The sequence below is a fragment of the Anopheles stephensi genome, chromosome X, assembly GCF_013141755.1.
Source record: "Anopheles stephensi strain Indian chromosome X, UCI_ANSTEP_V1.0, whole genome shotgun sequence".
Classification (NCBI taxonomy): domain Eukaryota; kingdom Metazoa; phylum Arthropoda; class Insecta; order Diptera; family Culicidae; genus Anopheles; species Anopheles stephensi.
In genome coordinates this window covers 5,256,075-5,274,429 of record NC_050201.1, presented here as the reverse complement: position 1 = coordinate 5,274,429, position 18,355 = coordinate 5,256,075, and the positions used below count along the sequence as shown (strand labels likewise).

The 18,355-nt window shown below is 49.1% G+C and overlaps 2 protein-coding genes across 4 annotated transcripts; one reads left to right on the top strand and one right to left on the bottom strand.

Annotated features, from left to right (window-relative positions):
- Positions 1-38: 38 nt before the first annotated feature.
- On the bottom strand, positions 39-5,663 carry LOC118515515 (putative mediator of RNA polymerase II transcription subunit 12). 2 transcript variants are annotated; one of them, XR_004907198.1, is made up of 5 exons: positions 5,473-5,663; positions 5,226-5,297; positions 2,712-5,158; positions 1,488-1,950; positions 39-1,358 (listed from the first exon to the last, which is right to left on the bottom strand). XR_004907198.1 is itself a non-coding variant. In XM_036062033.1 (4 exons), the coding sequence occupies exons 1-4, from the start codon at positions 5,498-5,500 to the stop codon at positions 1,834-1,836; spliced, it is 2,664 nt and encodes an 887-aa protein (XP_035917926.1). In that variant the 5' UTR covers positions 5,501-5,663; the 3' UTR covers positions 39-1,833. The 2 variants fall into 2 exon arrangements, 1 of the variants encoding a protein (XP_035917926.1); XM_036062033.1 differs by having other exon boundaries at positions 39-1,950.
- Positions 5,664-5,900: 237 nt separating this feature from the next.
- On the top strand, positions 5,901-14,565 carry LOC118515492 (phosphatidylinositide phosphatase SAC2). Of its 2 annotated transcripts, XM_036062031.1 has the most exons (9): positions 5,901-6,232; positions 6,407-6,722; positions 6,807-7,962; positions 8,065-8,392; positions 8,460-8,530; positions 8,876-9,103; positions 9,640-9,882; positions 10,509-11,808; positions 11,895-14,565. In XM_036062031.1, exons 2-9 carry the CDS (start codon positions 6,620-6,622, stop codon positions 12,000-12,002), a joined length of 3,537 nt encoding a protein of 1,178 aa, XP_035917924.1. In that variant the 5' UTR covers positions 5,901-6,232; positions 6,407-6,619; the 3' UTR covers positions 12,003-14,565. The 2 variants fall into 2 exon arrangements, with proteins under 2 accessions (XP_035917924.1, XP_035917925.1); XM_036062032.1 differs by lacking the exon at positions 8,876-9,103 and having other exon boundaries at positions 5,902-6,232.
- Positions 14,566-18,355: the final 3,790 nt, after the last annotated feature.

Below are 18,355 nucleotides of genomic sequence, written 5' to 3'. Positions count from 1 at the left end.
CCTTTGTATCGTTTACTGCGAATTATTTATTATTTATCTTTTTTTTTTACTAGCAACCACCGAGCCGAGGGTGCCTTAATAATTGGACTATTAAATATACTGCTTGCACACGTAACGTTGATTTACTGAATTCTGCTTCACATAAAATGCATATTGTTTTGCGTTCATTAACTAGAAAGTTGCTTCATCGTTTCCGCTGCCGAAAGTCTGCTCTAAGCGGGAGGAACATTTAGGCCATTCAGTGTCTGCTCTGCTACAGAAGACTTGCATGTACATAAATTGGCGCGTTACATGTATACATTTACAAAGTAACATCTATACGTTCACGTTTTCTATATTCTTAATTAAATTTTCCCAGCCCCGTAACCCATTTTGTTTTTCATAAATGTACCGGAAGTCTTTACACTATTTCTGCACCATGGTGCAGATCAGCAGATCAGCGAGGTAAAATAAAAATTTGCCTGTACTTGTTGTGCTTAAAGATCTAATGGTTTTCGAAACTAATACTACTCTAGATGTATATATTATTCTATTTAATATTTCTATTCACCAGCATATACACTTCCACGTTCCAGTTATGCTTGCGTCGATTTTTGTTTTTGCTGTACAATTATTCAAATTCAACACTCAGCTGTAAATCCATGCAGGATAATGTTTTGTTTAAAATTTGGTTTGTCCCCTTTCCCTCTGCCTGCATCCCCCGCCATCCCTTCCCACCTCCCTTTGGTTTGATGTTTACAACAATAGGATGAGCTATTATTAAGAGGAAAACAAAATTAAGCGTAGAGGAGTTGCACCAACTCCCTCTTAATAGTTGGAAAGCGGTTGGAACATCGCTATCGCATGCAGTCTTATGTATGAGACGACAACCATCATCCTTCTCCTCACTTAGTGAGGACTACACACACACACTCTCTCACTGGTCCCACTGTCCACCAACCGCCATTGGGACGCAGCCATTAATCCGCCTCTGGGCGAATCAGTATGGTTTCTTGGTCTTGAAAAGCCGGCTTACGGACGAACGGGCGAACAAAAATGGCTGCCACCGGGTTTGCACCAGAGTCTCCCGTCGTCCGTAAATCGGCTCAAACAAAATTTTACAATACTCACTGTAATTTTCCATACAAGTTCGAAACATATATTAAGATAATTTTGACATCATTTTACCAACCGAGCAGTACTTCTGCTTTGAACATCCAAAGCGTGAGCGAGAGAGTGAGAGAGAGAGAGAAAAAAAAAAGCATCCACAAGGTCTAAAGCATCCGAACGCTTCCGGGGGGAGCGGGTGCGCGGACGGAAAGGTTCATCGGTTCAACGTGCCCGTACCTATTTGCATCAACAGAAACCAAAGCCTGAAACTGAAGGAAACAATTCAAATGGTTAAACAATGCAAACCAGCAGTTCGTTAGCAACATGCAGATGTAACAACATATCTGATCGTGACGGTTCTGTGCGCACGAAGTTCACACCACACCACAATGAAGTACCTGAAACTATAGTAAAGCAAAGAAGAAAAAAAAAAACATATGGAAGTTGAAAATAACATTTGCCCAGCATCATGGAGCTAGGGTGTTAGGGTAAAATCGGATCGAAAAAAAAACGGATTAAAAAATTGCCCAAATGTCCAACATCAACAGTCCAAGCGCCACACGTAATTCAGCACACCAACACACACACACGCACGCGCACACACATTGCAAGCACTTTGTGGCTCACAGTTAACGAGATATTAACTATGATACAACTTTTTGCAAATTGTCGATGCCAGTGCCAGTTGCTGCCCGCTGTACAGGGGACCACTTCACCACACGCTCTACATCCACGACACAGGCACTAATTCTTTCTCGACGCACGCCGTTTCATCGAGCTGCTGCACTGTGGACAGTACCATTTGCCTTTCGGCGACGAGCTAATGTTCACGCACGGATAATGGAACCATTCGAACGGACACTGCGAAGAGAAGAGAGAGAGAGAGAAAGGGACCGATTAGTGGTTATGTTGGATGAGCAAAATTAATGTAGCTTTATGGCACCTAACTAACAACGTCGAGAGGTCTAGCGGGCCTGCCATTTCTGACTTCCTTGCTTTGAACATAGAATAGGTCTAACAACCTCTAAGGTAATGCCAGCCATTTCTGGCCTTACGAGACTTATTGATCTTCACGGTGCAGCAAATCCTGGAGAAGAGGGCGGAACAGCAGCTCCACTCCTACCATCTCTTGATTGATTTTAAAGCCGCAAGGGGCTAAAGCTGTACAACACAATGAGCGCTTTTGGAATCCCTTAGCTACCCATCAAGGGCCTGTACGCCAGGGAGAGCCATCCGCGACTCGGAGGTGGAAACCATCGCGGGACCATCTTTGGCCAAGACATAGACATCATTGGTTTGAGGCTCTCCTAACCAAGCGGAGAGGTGTAGCGGAAGCTTACACAAAGGATCGAGCGAGCGGCACAGAACCTCGGGTTGGAGATTAACGACCAACGGCCCTGCTAACAAAGCGGTATTGTAGATTGACAGGCCAAGACCGCGAAGCAGTTGTAACGCCTGATAAGTTACGGGTAAAATCAAGTCACAGAAAGCCAGAAATGGCAGGCCAAGACCTCTCGAGGCTGTAGTGCCAAGGAAGAAGAAGAAGAAGCTCCGCTAGCTAATGGCAACGCTACGTGCAAAGCAAATCTATCGAGAGGTATGAACAAAGCAGGGCAACTTACGTCCTCATTATCGCACGCTACCATGTCACCGTACGACACCTGGTTGCAGAGACAGTACCGGGGTTCGTTCGGATCGAACCATTCACCTTCCGCCGTCTGGTCAAGGGTAACGGGCGTCTCGGTCGTACTGGTGGAATTGTTGGTGCTTATGCTGCTAGTGCTCGGGCTCGCATTGCTCGATATCAAGTTATTCATGAACGGCGGCACATTCACCCCCGCAGCGCTTGTGGTCGGTTGCGTGACGGTCAAGAATGACTGATGTTGTTGCTGCTGCTGCTGCTGCTGCTGCTGAAGCTGTTGTTGTGGATGGAGCGATTGTGGAAGGACTTGAACAGTTTGCTGCCCAGCGTGCTGTTGCAACAGCTGCTGCTGCTGCTTGCTTTGCAATTGCAACTGTTGTTGCTGCAGCAGCTGCTGTTGGGCAACCTGCAACGGTGGCTGCTGCTGTAGCAGCAGCTGCCGTTGCTGTTGTTGCAGCACCTGCTGTGGCTGTTGTTGCAACACTTGCTGGGAGGGCTGCTGCTGGGACAACTGCTGTTGCTGTTGTTGCTGCTGCTGCTGCAATGTTTGCTGCAGCTGTATGTCTTTGTGCTGATGGTCGAGCAGCTGATGCTGCTGTTGCACCGGTAGTTGCTGTATGTGTTGCACTACCTGCTGCTGCACCAGATGCGACTGTTGTTGCGGTTGGGCTTGATGTTGGAACGAACTGTGCGGTACTGACTTGTGCGATTGCTGTATTTGCTGCAGCTGCTGCTGTTGTTGTTGCTGCTGCTGCTGCTGCTGCTGCTGCTGCTGTTGTTGCTGCTGTTGCTGCTGCTGCTGCTGCTGTTGCTGATGTTGCTGTTGTTGCTGATGTTGCTGCTGGTGCTGTTGCTTCTGTTGCGACTGGGCCTGCAGCAGCTGCTGATGAGGAACCGTATGCAGCTGAGACTGTTGCTGAAGCAGCTGGGGTCGCTGCAGCTGCTGCTGCTGCTGCTGCAGATGCTGAGCTGCCTGGATGGACTGTTGCAACTGTTGCGGCTGCAGCTGTCGTCCCGGCATACGGTGCTGCGCCGAGACGAGCTGCACCGGTTTGTGCTGCTGATTAATGATCTGATGCTGCCCTTGATGGCCGGGCAGCACCTGCTGCTTCACACCCTGCGGCGTTTGATTTTGAGACAGTGAAATTTGTTGCATTACCGGCTGCAGCTGGTGCTGCATTGTGACGGGTGCGTTTGCGTGGATGAGCAACTGCTGCGACTGGACCGGCAGCTGATGATTGAGCGTATGTTGCTGCATAAATGGCTGCTGTTGGGATGATGGCTGCGACTGCTGCGACTGCTGTTGGTTTGCTTGATGCTGCACGGTGGCAGTGGAATTTACTACAGACGATAACGATATTGTATTCGGGCTAGAAATGGTTTGGACGTTCGGCGAGGGCGAGGATAAAATAGAGGCAATGGATGAAGCATTGACCAACATGGTTGGATTGGTGCGCATGTTAGCACAGCCGCCCAGTGACGTACCCACGGCTTTCTTCTTCTGCCGACGCTGGTTTGAGAACGCGGTCGACTCCCGTTCGACCGCCTGCAACGCGTTGTGCGTCGCACCGGCCAGCTCACTGTTGAGCAGCAGCTCGTGCGATCCCACACCACCGATAGCTTCGTACGATGCCTTCAGGCTGGCCGTCCGCCGGCCCTGCTGCATCTGTTGAGTTTGCGCGATGGCCTGGCTGGCGGCGGCCACGATCGCATTGCCGGCACCGCACGTCTGCAGATTGTACGTGGCCGCCACGGTAGCCGTACTCGGCGAAGCGTTCATTACCGGTACGGCCTGCGGGCAGGCGATTGGATTGATGCAGGCCGGAACCGTTACAATCGCTCCCACGCTAGGCACCCCCGTAACGACGCTGCCAGCGACCGGGCCACCACCACCACCACCGGTGATGGTTGCCGGTGTAGTCGGGCGTATCGCGCTATTGTTAAGCGGTTTCGACGAACCGGCCAGCGTACGTTTCTCCATCGACGACAGCGGAACGCCGGTGGCCACACTGTACCGGCGCTTTTCCGCCTTCAGCTTGTACCGGCTGTCCGACCGGCTGGCGTGGCTCGAACCGTGCGAGTTTTGCGTATCGTAGAAACGGTTTTCCTTCTGGTTCGTGCCACCGTTGCTGGTCATGCTGTCCAGCTCGAGCGAACGCTTCTCCAGTATCTCGGTGATGCCGTTATGGTCCGCCTCCAGCTCACACTTGAACTTGTCCAGCTCCGTATCGAGCCGGCGCAGGTATCGCTCGACCAAATCGTACATCTGCCCTGCCAGCTGAATCTTTTCGTCCGAATCGTCCAACACCCGGTAGTAGTTGGTGCGAATCGAGTCGAACTCGACGTCCGCCATCGGTGACGAAATTTCACCCCGGCGACACTGCTGAAACAGTGCCCGAACGCGCTTATCCAGCGTATCCGTATTGTCTGGCGAAAGGAACAAAGCAATGCGTCAATTACAGGGCTTACAGTGTACTTCGCTCGGCAACCTTACTCTGCACGCTCAGATCCATCTCACGCATCTCGGTAAATCTGTCCCGCAGTTCTTGCGGTAGATGTTCAATCACTGGGTCGAGAGGGAAGTGAAAAAAAAGCAAACAACGCATTAACCAAATGCCGCTTCCGGAGCACCCGAACCGATTCCAGCGGAACGCTATCGACATCCTGATGCGGCGATGCACAATCTGTTCTGTCCTGTGCCGTCCAGTCACAGTCCCACTTCCGCATCCATCGGTACTTACTCTCCAGATAATCCTCGAGATACAACATACTGGCACTTTTTTGTTCGGACGCGACGTGCACTACTGCGGATGGAAAAGTATTTTACTGCAATCGACAAAGGAATCGCTGCGTTCGGGCAAATAATGTGCAGAATGCTTCGTTTTCCTCGGGGTTTTGCGTGCCTCGATGACAGTTGTGTTTTAGCTGACAGTTGTTTCGTTCAGTTCGCCCGCTGTCATCAATACAACGAAGAGCAATGAAAAAAAATTACGAAAGTTGGTGAAAAATACCCAAAATAATACAAATTAATTATTTAATATTGGCCAAAAATTAAGAAAAATATTTTAGTGAATATTTTCGTGCGAGAAATACAGTTTTGGCCGCAAAAAATCGATGTTGTATCGATAAATACCGGATTGCTGCTGTCAAAGTTTGACAGTTCCGCTCAAAATGGTGGTCAGCATTCTGGTGCGCGATCGAACGGGTCCCATTGTACGGTGCCCATACGGAACGGCGCGTATGTGAACATAGTGTAGCATATTTATGCTACATTGTGAACCGTCGTTTGTGCTGTACGCCAGCGAAAACAACGGGCCTGTGTTTCCGCGACAATTATCTCTGGAACAAACACGCACACACACATACGCGCTCCCAACCAGAAGTTTAGTGATGAAAGATTCATACAATTTTCATGCATTCTAGATGTTGCGGATCATCGCTAGGTTGGTGATGGTTGATCCGTAATAGTGTGTTGTGTATTTTCCTCTGCATTGCACGTTTGTAAGTATTTTCCCCGCAGCAAAAAGAAAAATCTTTTCGCGCGCACAGTACAAACGCAAATCAATACAGCCGAGCGCTCGCTATCTTGGTTTGTTTGTGTTGTTTTTCTTTGCCTTATCCGTTTTTTTTTGCATCCGTGTTTTTTTTGTTGTGTTGTTCTTGTGTACATTGCAGAATCACTATCTCCGTGTGCGTGTGTGTGCGCGCGCGTCACGAAACCGCTGCAATCAATATATTGTGTTTCAGAGCGGATAGCGACGGTCACCACTTCCTGCTGTTTAGATGAATCATCTCTGCTAGACACTCTGCCACTGACTCCTCAACAACAACAACTTCGTTGTTCACACCCCAGTTACCAGTGGATTTCTCCGGTCCCGCGAGTGCACAATGGCGATGGAAGTGTTTCAAACCGAAACGCACTACATCTTCCTGCGGAAGGAGCGGAGCCTCTGGTGGAATCGATATTCGTCCGAATTTCAGCTAAAGTGTGGTATGTGGCTGTGTGGCGACGCTCTGTGCTCGCGGGCCCCCACAATCGCTACCTACTAACGCATTGTTCCAATTGTTCCTTCAGGATGGGATTTATCGTCGGTGGACGATATCGAGTGTATCGGTGTGACGCACGGTATTGTCGGTACGATTACGCTGCAGGGTGTGCTCGAACCGCACCTGATCGTCATCAAGGAGGTGGTACCGGTCGGTGTACTGTACGCACCGCATCTGGTGTACAAAATCAAGAGCATTGCCGTGCTGGGACCGGATGGTGCCGATACGCTGCTGCTCGGCTGCAGCAAGCACAATACCAACCAATCGGTAAAGATTGCACCGGCAGCGATGGCAGGCGGCGGTGGTACGATGGTCCCCCCGGATGGGCATCCCTCACCGAAAAGCCGTCTGTTCGAAAGTTCCGCACTGGTCAACAAGACCTGGGGTGCGGTAAAGAGTGCCGGCAGCACGATCCGCAACACAACGGAGAAGGCGGCCGCCATCGCTACCAGCCAGGTAAAGTCGACCGTCAGCCTGGTGGTAAAGGATCCGGTACGCATCGAGAAGCGGGTCATCGACGAGCTGCACAAAATTTTCGACGATACGGACAGCTTCTACTATAGCCCTAACTGTGATATTACGAATAATCTGCAACGCCGGGGCGCACCACCGGACGATCGGTTCTACTGGAACAAACCGATGCTGGCGGAGCTGCTGAAGGTGGTGGCGGGTGGCGAGCCGGCGGATGGGCCGGGTGCGGCGGACTGGGTGCTGCCGATTATACAGGGGTTCGTGCAGGTCGAACAGTGCGTCATCGGGAACGAATGTTTTACGCTGGCGCTCGTATCGCGCCGCTCCCGAAACCGGGCCGGCACGCGGTACAAGCGGCGCGGTGTGGACGAGCACGGTAACTGTGCCAACTACGTGGAGACGGAGCAGGTCCTATCGTTGCGCCAGCATCAGATATCGTTCACGCAGGTGCGCGGCTCGGTGCCGGTGTACTGGAGCCAGCCGGGTTACAAGTATCGGCCACCGCCCCGTCTCGACCGGGACGAGACGGAAACGCAGCAAGCGTTCGAGAAGCATTTCGACGGCGAGCTCGACATCTACCAGTCGATCTGCATCATCAATCTGGTGGAGCAGAGTGGCAAGGAAAAAATCATCGGTGACGCTTACGCGAACCATGTGCTGAAGTACAACTCGGACCGATTAATATACGTAACGTTCGACTTTCACGAGTATTGGTAAGTCGTCTAGAACATATCCTTGTCCCAAAAATGCCCTACAATTGTACAAATTTTGCTTCTATCTCTCTCGCTCGCTCTCTCTCTCTCTCTCCGTAACAGTCGTGGAATGCGATTTGAAAATGTATCCTCACTGATCGAATCACTCGCGCCGGAAGCGGGTGCGATGGGATTCCACTGGCGCGACAATAACGGACCGATCTGCAACCAGAAGGGTGTGTTCCGGGTGAACTGCATGGACTGTCTCGATCGGACGAACGTGGTCCAGACGGCCATCGGCAAGGCGGTGCTGGAATCGCAGCTGGTAAAGCTCGGCCTTGCGATGCCATACTCGCAGCTGCCGGACGCCCTTAAGGCACCGTTCATGGTGCTTTGGGCGAACAACGGTGATGTCATCAGCCGGCAGTACGCAGGAACGAATGCACTCAAGGTTAGAAAATGCAACGAAAACAAAATGAAAATATGAAAAGGCATAACGTTCTCTTACTCATCGGCAGGGTGATTATACGCGCACGGGTGAGCGTAAAATTTCCGGCATCATGAAGGACGGCATGAACTCGGCTAATCGGTAAGTGGTAGCATTCGCACGCATATAGAGGATTCTCTGTGGGGAAAGAAATGCAACAAGCACAAAGACTTCTTATAAAATTATTTGAAAGCCCCCTTCGATAAGAAAGTCTTTCGGAAGCAACTCGTGTGCAATTTATCGGCCTGATTTCACACGAAAAATTACTAAAACCTTTGTATGTTTCGTTTTTCTGATCTTTAATCTCCTTCACCGTGCGGATTATTTCGGGTTCGACCTCTGTCTCTCTGGGGGGGGGGAGGGGTTTTTGCGGTTTTGCTTTTGCCTCTTTTGTCCCCCGTTCGCTTTACGGAACGATGGTTTCGGTCGTGTGGGGGCAACCGGCAGCTACTACATCCAACACTTTGCCGACACGTTCCGGCAGAGTTGCATAGATTTGCTGCAGGGTCAGTTGAGCGGGGACGACTGCCTCCCGGAGGACGACGTTTGCGATGCGGTCGTCGGCATTGCCGTTACAGCGCTCAAACCATCCGGTCCGGTACCGTTGACGTACTACAACTATGGCCAGTTGGCGTCCGAACAGGTGCTGCTTGAGCACGTCGTCTACAGTGCCAGGTGCGCGTTGCTTTCGTTTCTTTCGTTTTGTCATTTTATCCCACCATTTGCTTACTAAGAGTAGTGTAACTAACCTAGGAATGTAGGTTAAAACTTGTTTCCAAATGACCTGGTTTTCGGAGTCGTTTTCAGATTGTTTATAAGAATAATTTGATTGTTTTCGCAATCGCTAAATCTCGTCCAGTGTCTATTTGAATAAGTTGTTCTTCGAACGGAGATATACTTACAGCTGAGAGTCCCGAGCTAATGTAATGCATATCCCAGTTTGTTTGGCTGTAAATATTCGTCTTTTGGTATGTTAAATGTGGCATGGTTCATTGCTCTTTTTATTCTCTTGGTCTCTCTTGGAGTTAAGTCCTGAGCAGGACAGAAGACATATTTACCTTTCGTCTTTAATTAATCAGAAAAAAATGAACTTAAAATGTGTGAAATGTAAACTCCGTTTCGAACAATTCTTTCGGACTAATTTTAACTCTCTTTCTTTCTCTCTCTTTCCCTCTCTCTCTCTCTCTATCTCTTATCATCCTACGATCTAGCTATTATCTGGCCCGCTTTAAGGACACGTACCGCCAGGCAACGATCGATATGATGCTCGGTAACAACGTTTCGCCCGAGTCGGTGTCGGCGCTCGGTGGCAGCCAGACGGCCGCCACCGACGAAACGGACGCCCTGGAGGGTGCCGAACATGCGCGTCTGCTGGTCGAGGATTGCCGGCGGCTGTTGCTCGGTACGGCCCAGCTACCGGTCGGTGCGTGGGGTCTGATCGACGCAGATCCAAGGTAAGGGCGCGTGATTGGGCCTGCTTTGCTCTAGAAAGCCGTTCGAATGACGATTAAGTATTATCGTAACGATTTCTCAACATTCCAAAGCTTTATTGGCGGGAATTGGCTTTCCTTTCTCCAGCATTAGTCACGCGTAGATAGGCAGTCTGAGCTATACCTTATAACCTCCGTTTAGCGATCATTGCTTATCATCAGTGGCGCGCCATGTTCCTTGACGTCATGTCACAGTACGCCCTCAAAACAAAGGGCAACATTGAATCGTTTTTTTTTCTGCATAGCGCTAGAAGCTTCCGTTGGTTTGTGTGTTATGTGTTTATCTATTAATAGCTTTATATACGCGGTACACTATTTATCTCATGCCGTCAAACGTAGTATTGCTTGTTGATTCTCTTTTAACAGCCTGCATGTATGCAATCAGCGTAGCTTGTAGTTTGATTTTTTTTTTGCAACGCGTGTTGCATGCGGAAAAAACGTCAATAAAAAGCCTTATTTCATCACTGTTGTTTATTATCTATCGCCATAATGGCCAAATACTGGTGGAAAAAAACTAATCCGACTATTTAAACGGGATCACTAACACACTTGATTGCTTACTCTTTTACGCTACCCGTACCCGTGCTCAGTACCGGTGATCCGAGCGAAACGGAGGTGGACACCATTCTCATCCTGACCGACGATTGCTACATTGTGGCCGAGTACGATTCACACCTGGACAAGATCGTACGGTTCGAGAACGTACCGCTCGCAAGCATCACCCTGATTGAGCTGGGCCTGTTTCAGCACAGCAAAATGTTTCAAGGCCCAGCGCCGGCCCATCTCTGCATCCGGCTCAACTACGCGGTAGACGGCGTCGACGGTTACTTTCACATGTTCCGGTCGCCCAACATACGCTTCTTCAACAACGTGGCGGTGGTGATCCGCAAAACGGAGGAAATTACGGAATCGCTAACCGCGATCGTGGATCTGTTTCGCATTGCGCTGCAAAACTGTGGCCGGATGGAGGTGGTGTTCCAGTGCGGTGGCAGTTTGCAGCGGCGCAAGAGTCGAACGTTGCTGTCCGTACCGGCAGGCATACCGCGCAACCTTTCCGAATCGCAGCTGGTGCAGATGGGCTCGAAAGCGTTCAGCAATATGGCGGGCCAGTTTTCCAAGATTGGTCAGTCGCTTAACGCGAGCAAAATTGGGCGTGGCTCGTCGGCTGGCGGTGGTGGCAAGGGTAAGGGTGGCAAGCGGGAACAGGATCAGCCGGGGGCGGATCAGGCGGGCGGTAAGGGTGCGCGCCGGGAAGGTTCGAGCGGTTCGGTGAGTTCGTTCGGTGGTGGTGGCGGCGGCGGCGGTCCGGCCGGTACGGTTGGCGGACTGAGGCCGTGCTCGGCGTACGCGGGCGGCAAGATGGAACGGTCCAGCTCGGAGTCGGAGGAGGCGGAGTGTGCCAGCATGTACGAGCCGGAAGATTTGGTCGAGCAGAATCCGCTGTACAACGAGAACGTGTTCCTGCCGTCGGTCGGTATCGTGATGGGCGGCACGAGCAACGAGCCGGATGTCGGCGGATCGGCCAGCAACGTGCTGGAGGAGAAGGACAGTATCGCGAAGATGTCGTCCGATCTGTCCACGATGTCGATATCGTCCGTTACGGACCACATCAACATGCCGGTCGGTATGCTCGAGTGTGCGTCACCGATACGCGTCAGCAGCCCGACGCCCGAAATCTTCGTCGACGGTGCGAGTGGCGGTGGGGGGGAGGGTGGTGAACCGAACAGTAACCGAGCGGGACGCAACATGAGCCTTAATCTACAGGCCCCGGCGAGCGGTGGCGATAATGCGCTGCGGCAGCTGAAGAAGCTTACCAGCCCGCTGTCCAACATTGGCAAGGGCTTGCAAACGCTCGGTGCCAACCTGGACCCGAGAAAGATAGCTGTGAAGGTAAGCGTCGGCTGTGTCGAGATCTGATGGAACTCTGTTACAAAGCTACCAAATTAACACCCCGTTCATTCTGTTCTTCCTGGCAGAGTCCCGTTGCACCGGTACGGAGCACCAGTGCCGCTTTTGCGGAGATTAAACAGCTGGAGGAGAAATGGGAAAAGGCCAGCTGTCGCACCAAGCTGATCGCCCTGTAAACAGTGGTTGGAGGCCTACACCTTGTTGCTAGTTTCTAAACCGCCCATCAGCCGCATGCATGCAGCTCTTCGCGCGAACACTAACCTCCATTTTGCAGTACGTACAAACCATCCATGTTACGGTTCACGCGGCAATCATGTTAATATCGACCAGGGAGTTTTTGCAGCTTTCGTTACGTTTTGGTAGCACCTTGGTAGAAGATATGAACATTAAGTTAGCCAACATGAAGGCCGATCGCGCACAGAGTTACAATTAATCGAGGCACAAACGTTCGATGCAAGTGTAGTAGCTCCACAGTCCCTGGTCGATCCCATTCCAATTAGTCGGGTACGATGGTCTGATCAGTATTCTGATTGCGCGTTCAAAAAAAAAAAAAACACTGTCAGGAAGCACAAACTGCTCCCACGAAGTGTAGCATGCCTTGCCCAAATTATCTTACATTGCAAATGCCAAAGCTTTATTAACAGAATGAAACTAATTTATTGCGATAGTGGAAATTTGGAGGTTTGTAAAGATAGGTGACTGCATGTTTGAAGTGGCCCAAAACTTCATCCATCTTAGGGTCAGAAGTCATCACCGAGTCCGACCTCGATATCTCAATACTCACACGTGTCTCCGATACATGGACTCTGTCGACGATTTCTCGTGCAGCGAATTAGACTCTCCAGGCTCTGATTGCGTCATGCGATTGGTACTGGACGACGCCACCTCTTTAAAGCCCTGCCAGATGGACAAAGAAGGAGACTCGAGAGATCTAAATACGTCTCCAGAGACACCGCGATTTTGGTGTGGTAGATGACGTTTCGGACGCTTGAGAGAGCTTGAGCAGTGTTGAGGACTCCTGAAGCAAATTAGCCTCTCCAGAATCTTCAGGTAGGCTCTGATTGACTCATAAGAATGGCACTGGACGACTCTCCCTCTTGGAGGAGACTTGGCAGACCTAAATTCGTCTCCAGAGTGACCGAGATATTGGGGTGGAGCTAGAGCAGTATTGAGGACTTCTGCAGAAGTCTGAAGAGCTGGTGGAATAATATCGCGTATGTTGTTTTTATACCCTCTTGCTCTCGTGATTGAGTTCTTGCATTCTCCCTTACCCAAAAAAAAAAACGCATACACCCACACACTGAAACATTATCGCGGGAGAAACCCCAAACAGAGTAAAACAGATAAAAATGGCAACGAAATTGTTGTGCTGCTGGGTGCGGTAAGAGCGTCACGGAGGGCTTACCAATTATTTCGTCACGCGTGCGGCGAAGACGCTAGAAAAAAACGCTTCAATATATTATAATTATCAGCAGTATTGTTATTTATCGCATATATATATTAGTCAAAATTGTTCAAATCATTGTATCGTACAGGAACTAACATTAGAACCATATGTTTTGCACGGCAGTACGCAATGCAACCAAATAGCAAACAAAACACACATACCAGAAAGCACTACAGAACGGATACGGAGGCCTAGCCTGTGGGCGGATGGAGAGCTTCACGAGCGCGTCGGTCGGCAGACGTTCAAGAGAAATACCAAAGTCAATTATGTATAGCGTACCGTGGCGTATGGCACGAAGCGAGGGAAGCCGAGCGGATGTCTGCAGGCCAAAGTGGACAACAAGGAAAGCAAAATCTTCAAATTATCTCTTTAGACGTGTGCCGTTTAGGCCGTGCGGTCGGTTGTAGTTGTAGTAGCGGTAGTAATACCTCCCGATAGTTGCTTAATGGTAGTGACCAGCAGACGATGGCAGATGAGGATTGATTGACGATACGTAGCAGCATTCCAGCCTGGTAGTGGCAGGCGAGGCGAGTAGTGTCGAGGTCGCTAGCAACAGTAGGACGAGCGTTTACACACGATAGTTTGCAGTATTTTAACCAGAACGCCAGAAGTATGAAGGTCTTAGCACTTCAACTAGTAACGCTACCGTAGAGCGTTACGAGTATGGCGTTACTGTTGAAGTTCCGGTCCCCTTTCCATTGCCGTTTTGCCGTTTGGTTAGATTTTTGTTTGGTGTGTCCTACCCATCCTTTGAACCCGTTCGAGTTCCTCCGTAGTGAGAACTGACTATCCAGACACCAGAGCCAGAAATGACAGTCAGGACCCAAGAGTTAGAGATCGCTAGACCAAGAAGAGACAGAGATTCCTACCCATTCTAGGTTAACTCACCCATTCCATCCTGCTAGATTAGATTGGACCACCGGTTGGATGCGTTACGTTACAGCTTATATAGGTTCCTGCGTTCCTCACCCATTACAACCACTTTGCCAGTTACCCGTTACCGAACCGTCATGTATTACCGTATAGTAAGCCGTATATCGCTAGCATTGTGTTGTATTATTGTGGCTGGTTTAAGCAACCCTTACTTAGACAATATTACTCCATCTGTGTTTTTCTTCGTGCTTGTGAGCAGTGGACATAACAAGGCTTGCCGTTAGGTATTATTATCTATTTTATTCACAGGCTATATTGGCGAGATCGCTTGTCGCGCAGGGTTACGGTGTAGACCGAGGATTGGCGGATTGTCTCAGTTTCATTGCGAAGAAATAAACGGTTTTGCTTACAGATACGCAGAAACTACATTGTGTGTGTGTGTTTATCCCCGACGTTTCCTACTTTTGCAGCGACGGAAGATGACATCATCATCTTCAGGAACTCTGAAGACCGATAGACCGATACATCCTCACAGGATGGCACCTGCGCTCCCTTTTCTACGCTTCAAAACAGGGCCTTTTTGCGAATCGATTCGCCTATTTGCCAAAAACCTTCCCTCTTCCCATTTGCGGTACATTCCCTCTTCCCATTTGCAGGCCTCGATAGTGAGCCGGTTCTCGTTTGCTTCCTTTAGATGCCGTTGTCACCCCTTTTTTTTTTGCTCCGGAATTCCTTTTCTATTCCACCATCACGGGGAACGTCGTACATCGGCAATGTCTCCAGAGTCTCTCGGCACCCGAAGATAAACAAGGACGTCCGCCATAATCGGTACCCGGGAGTTGGGGGATATTATTGTTTAAATGGGAGATAACATCTTTGCCCACTTTATCAGCTGCTGTGCGGTGCTGTGTCCCGTAATCTGTTTTCTTCCGCTTTATTTGCAATGTTAATTTGGAATGTTGGATTTGATTGGTTTCGTTTCGGCGATGAGGAGCGGTGGAGATGCGTTTTGCGTTGTCTTTGGCCTTTTTTGGGAATGGTCTTGTGAGGGAACGATTCTGGATGATGACACTGGTAGGAAATGGTATGAAATTCTGTGCTCACCGATTATCCAGGACCAGGTCAATGAAGTCTTCTTGCTCTATTTTGGTTGTCAAGAGGGCGCCCGGTGGTAGATTTATAAGTGGCGCCGGTCTTCACACGGCAGGACCGAGGTTCAAATCTGGTCCTCCATAGCGAGGACTGACTATACAACTATGCGATATCAATAAGTCTAGTAGGCCAGAGATGGCAGGCATAACCTCGAGAGGTCGTTAGGCCAAGAAGAAGAAGAAGAAGAGCCTCAACTTGGTCTATTATTTCAAGCTTCCATGACTTGGGATGTACATGTAGTAGGAAAGTCTGGACTGAAGTCTGACGAGTAGGTCACGTCATGAGAATAACTCCTGGGCAGTCCTGCCATGTTTTGGATGGTCGTCTCAGTGCTTGGTGACATCTCACTGAATGAAGGTCGATACAGCCTAATTTAAAGGCAGAACGTAGAACCAAAAGTCGCATCAAGCGATCAGCATCAACAGTGCACCGTAAAGAGCCTACCATCGAAGCATCGCAAATCCCTAGCTCTCTGGGATTAAGAGAGCGTTCGGGTAGGAAGTCGCTCGATAGCAAAGCATGCTCGAATAGACATCCGGTCAAAGTTGAACCGTCAAGAAAACCGATCGACTGTAGCCGTCTTAAAACCATAAACAAAGTGAAATAAAAATAAAATTTCTTGAGGGGTCACTCCGGCGATGCCTTTCCAGAGCGTGCCCCGGATAATAGCGAATCTGTCTCTTTCTCTCTCTCACCCACACACACACACACACACATACAATGCTAAAGATGTCCTTTTTTGAGTGGTTTTCGGTCGGAAAGGATAGGACAACGAGCAGCGGTGAAAGTATAATAACAAATTGGATTTGTAAGGAGCCAAGCTCCCCGGCAATCCACCCGGCGGATTTCCTCGGGAAAAAAGGACACTTAGGGCACGGTGTACGTGTGAGTGTGAATGTGTGAAGGATGACAATCTACAGCAATTTGATTGTGATTTGATTTCGAGATAGAGAGAAAGCAAAAAAGGAAGACGCGCGCGTCCATTACCCCTGAGCCGAAGCCGGTAGGGTAACGAGCCGCAACGAGCAGCAGCAACGTCCCAAGAAGAAGGGAAATCGACACACCGAAGAAAAAAAAAAAATGGTGTGAGATTAATTTTCCGGACGACTTAACGTTTTTTATTCCGCTACTAGGTGCCTCCATTTGCCCGCACTAAATTTCTTCTTCGGGGTTTTGTGCGTTTCCTGATCCCCTCGGCATTTCACCCCGAAAAATCCGTGGCGAGCACTGGGAAGTCTACTTGCCCGGGTAAGCCTACACGTTTGCTGCGAGCTCCTGAAGGCTGGAAGGGTGCGGGGGAGGGTAGGGTTGTAGCATTTAAATGGATGTGGGAATGGATTGGCCGCCGTGGGCACTTTGCTCTGCCTGAGTCTGCCGTGGTCGGGAAAACTTTACTGACCGAACAACATCCAATTTTTTTTTGCTGTGTGTGTGTCTGTGTGTCGATGGCCGAGCTGTCGATGATCGGTGGTCGGAGTTTATAGGAAGTATTTTCATGGACTTCCGACTTGCACACCGACGAGCGTGGTCGAGCTCTTCAGATGTTTCAATTTTCATTTCATTTGCCAATTGTCCCAGGACCCAGGTTTTCGGCTAGATGTGTGTGTGTGGGAGTGTGTGTCTCGTGTGCTTACGGATATGTGTGGTTTACGCCAGACGATTCAACCGCATAGCGTCTCACAGTAAATTGCCTGCGGAACGGGTTGAAATTTTAAGAAGAAGGAAATGCTGTGGTGAGCCTTCCCGTTTTCCGGATGAGGTGGTCCATCTCTGCAAGTAGAGAAATTTGGGTATAGAGTTGGTAGAACGAGTACTTGTTTTTGTAGTGGAAAATTTAAAGCAAGCGCTTGTGAATGACATCCATCTTGAAAATTAGATTTAAATTAGATTTAATTCCGATGAAGCACTGACTTGGTTCCACTACGATAAATTTTGATCTAAAGACTGACTAAGGGTCAGTTATGGGTTTAATTGGGAGCGGGTCAAGAGCTTCTTCATCTAGGAGACCTAGTCATTTAAGAGGCCTCACCATTCAAGATGTCATTTCTTCTTGCTGTCAAGCGTCCTCTTCGTCCGAGAGTCACTAAGAATCACGAGACGTAGAAGTTTATATTGACCTCACTCTTAAAAGGTCCTCGTAGTCCAAAAGACATTTGTAACGCTATGAGCTTCATATACTAAGAGAATTTATAGAATAATAGGCCACTTCACCCAGTAGACATTCACTTCTTAGTAGAGACGTCATAGTTTGAAGAGGCTTTTCGTCCAAAAGAGTCGCGCGTATCAGAAGTCCTCCAAGAGTCTTTATCATCTCAGGAGTCTCATATAATAAGAGATCTCGTAGAATAATAGGCCGCTTTGCCCAGTTGACATCCTCTTCGTAGTGGAGACATCATAGTTTGAAGAGCCTTTTCGTCCAAAAGAGTCGCGTGTATCAGAATTCTTCAAAATCCATAAGACCTTGTCATCTCAGGAGCCTCACATAACTACAGGGCTTGTCATCGAAGAAATCGCATCGTCACGAGAGCCTTATCGCCTAAGTGGTCTTGTTCTGGTAGGAAGCCTCAAGAAGTTCCAGCAGTCATATCTGTCGTAAGCTTCCTCAGGTCTAGATCCGCCGTTTCTACAAGCTGAGTCATCCGATGCCATTCGGATAACAATATTGAGGACTTGTTTTAGCTCTAGCCTTTGAACGATTGTTGGGTTCTAACTATTTGGAAGTTTCGAATAGATGTTTGTACTAGTAAATCCTAATGCTCTAGACCACAGAAGAACCCTAAATAGCTCATAAAAGTTTTAATTGCCTGTATGTGTGACTATTTGGTTAAATGCTTTAGCTCACATTACATGCTACAATGGAGAGAAAATGCACGTAATTCTCACCTCCATAAACATGCACACACAACCCCGCCACACACACACACACACACACACACACACACACACACACACACACACACACACACATTTAACGCTTATTTGTAAACGAAACAAAGGCTTCGGATATAATCCGTTTCTGTTCATTTTTTATTTATAACTTAATACGCAACACATACA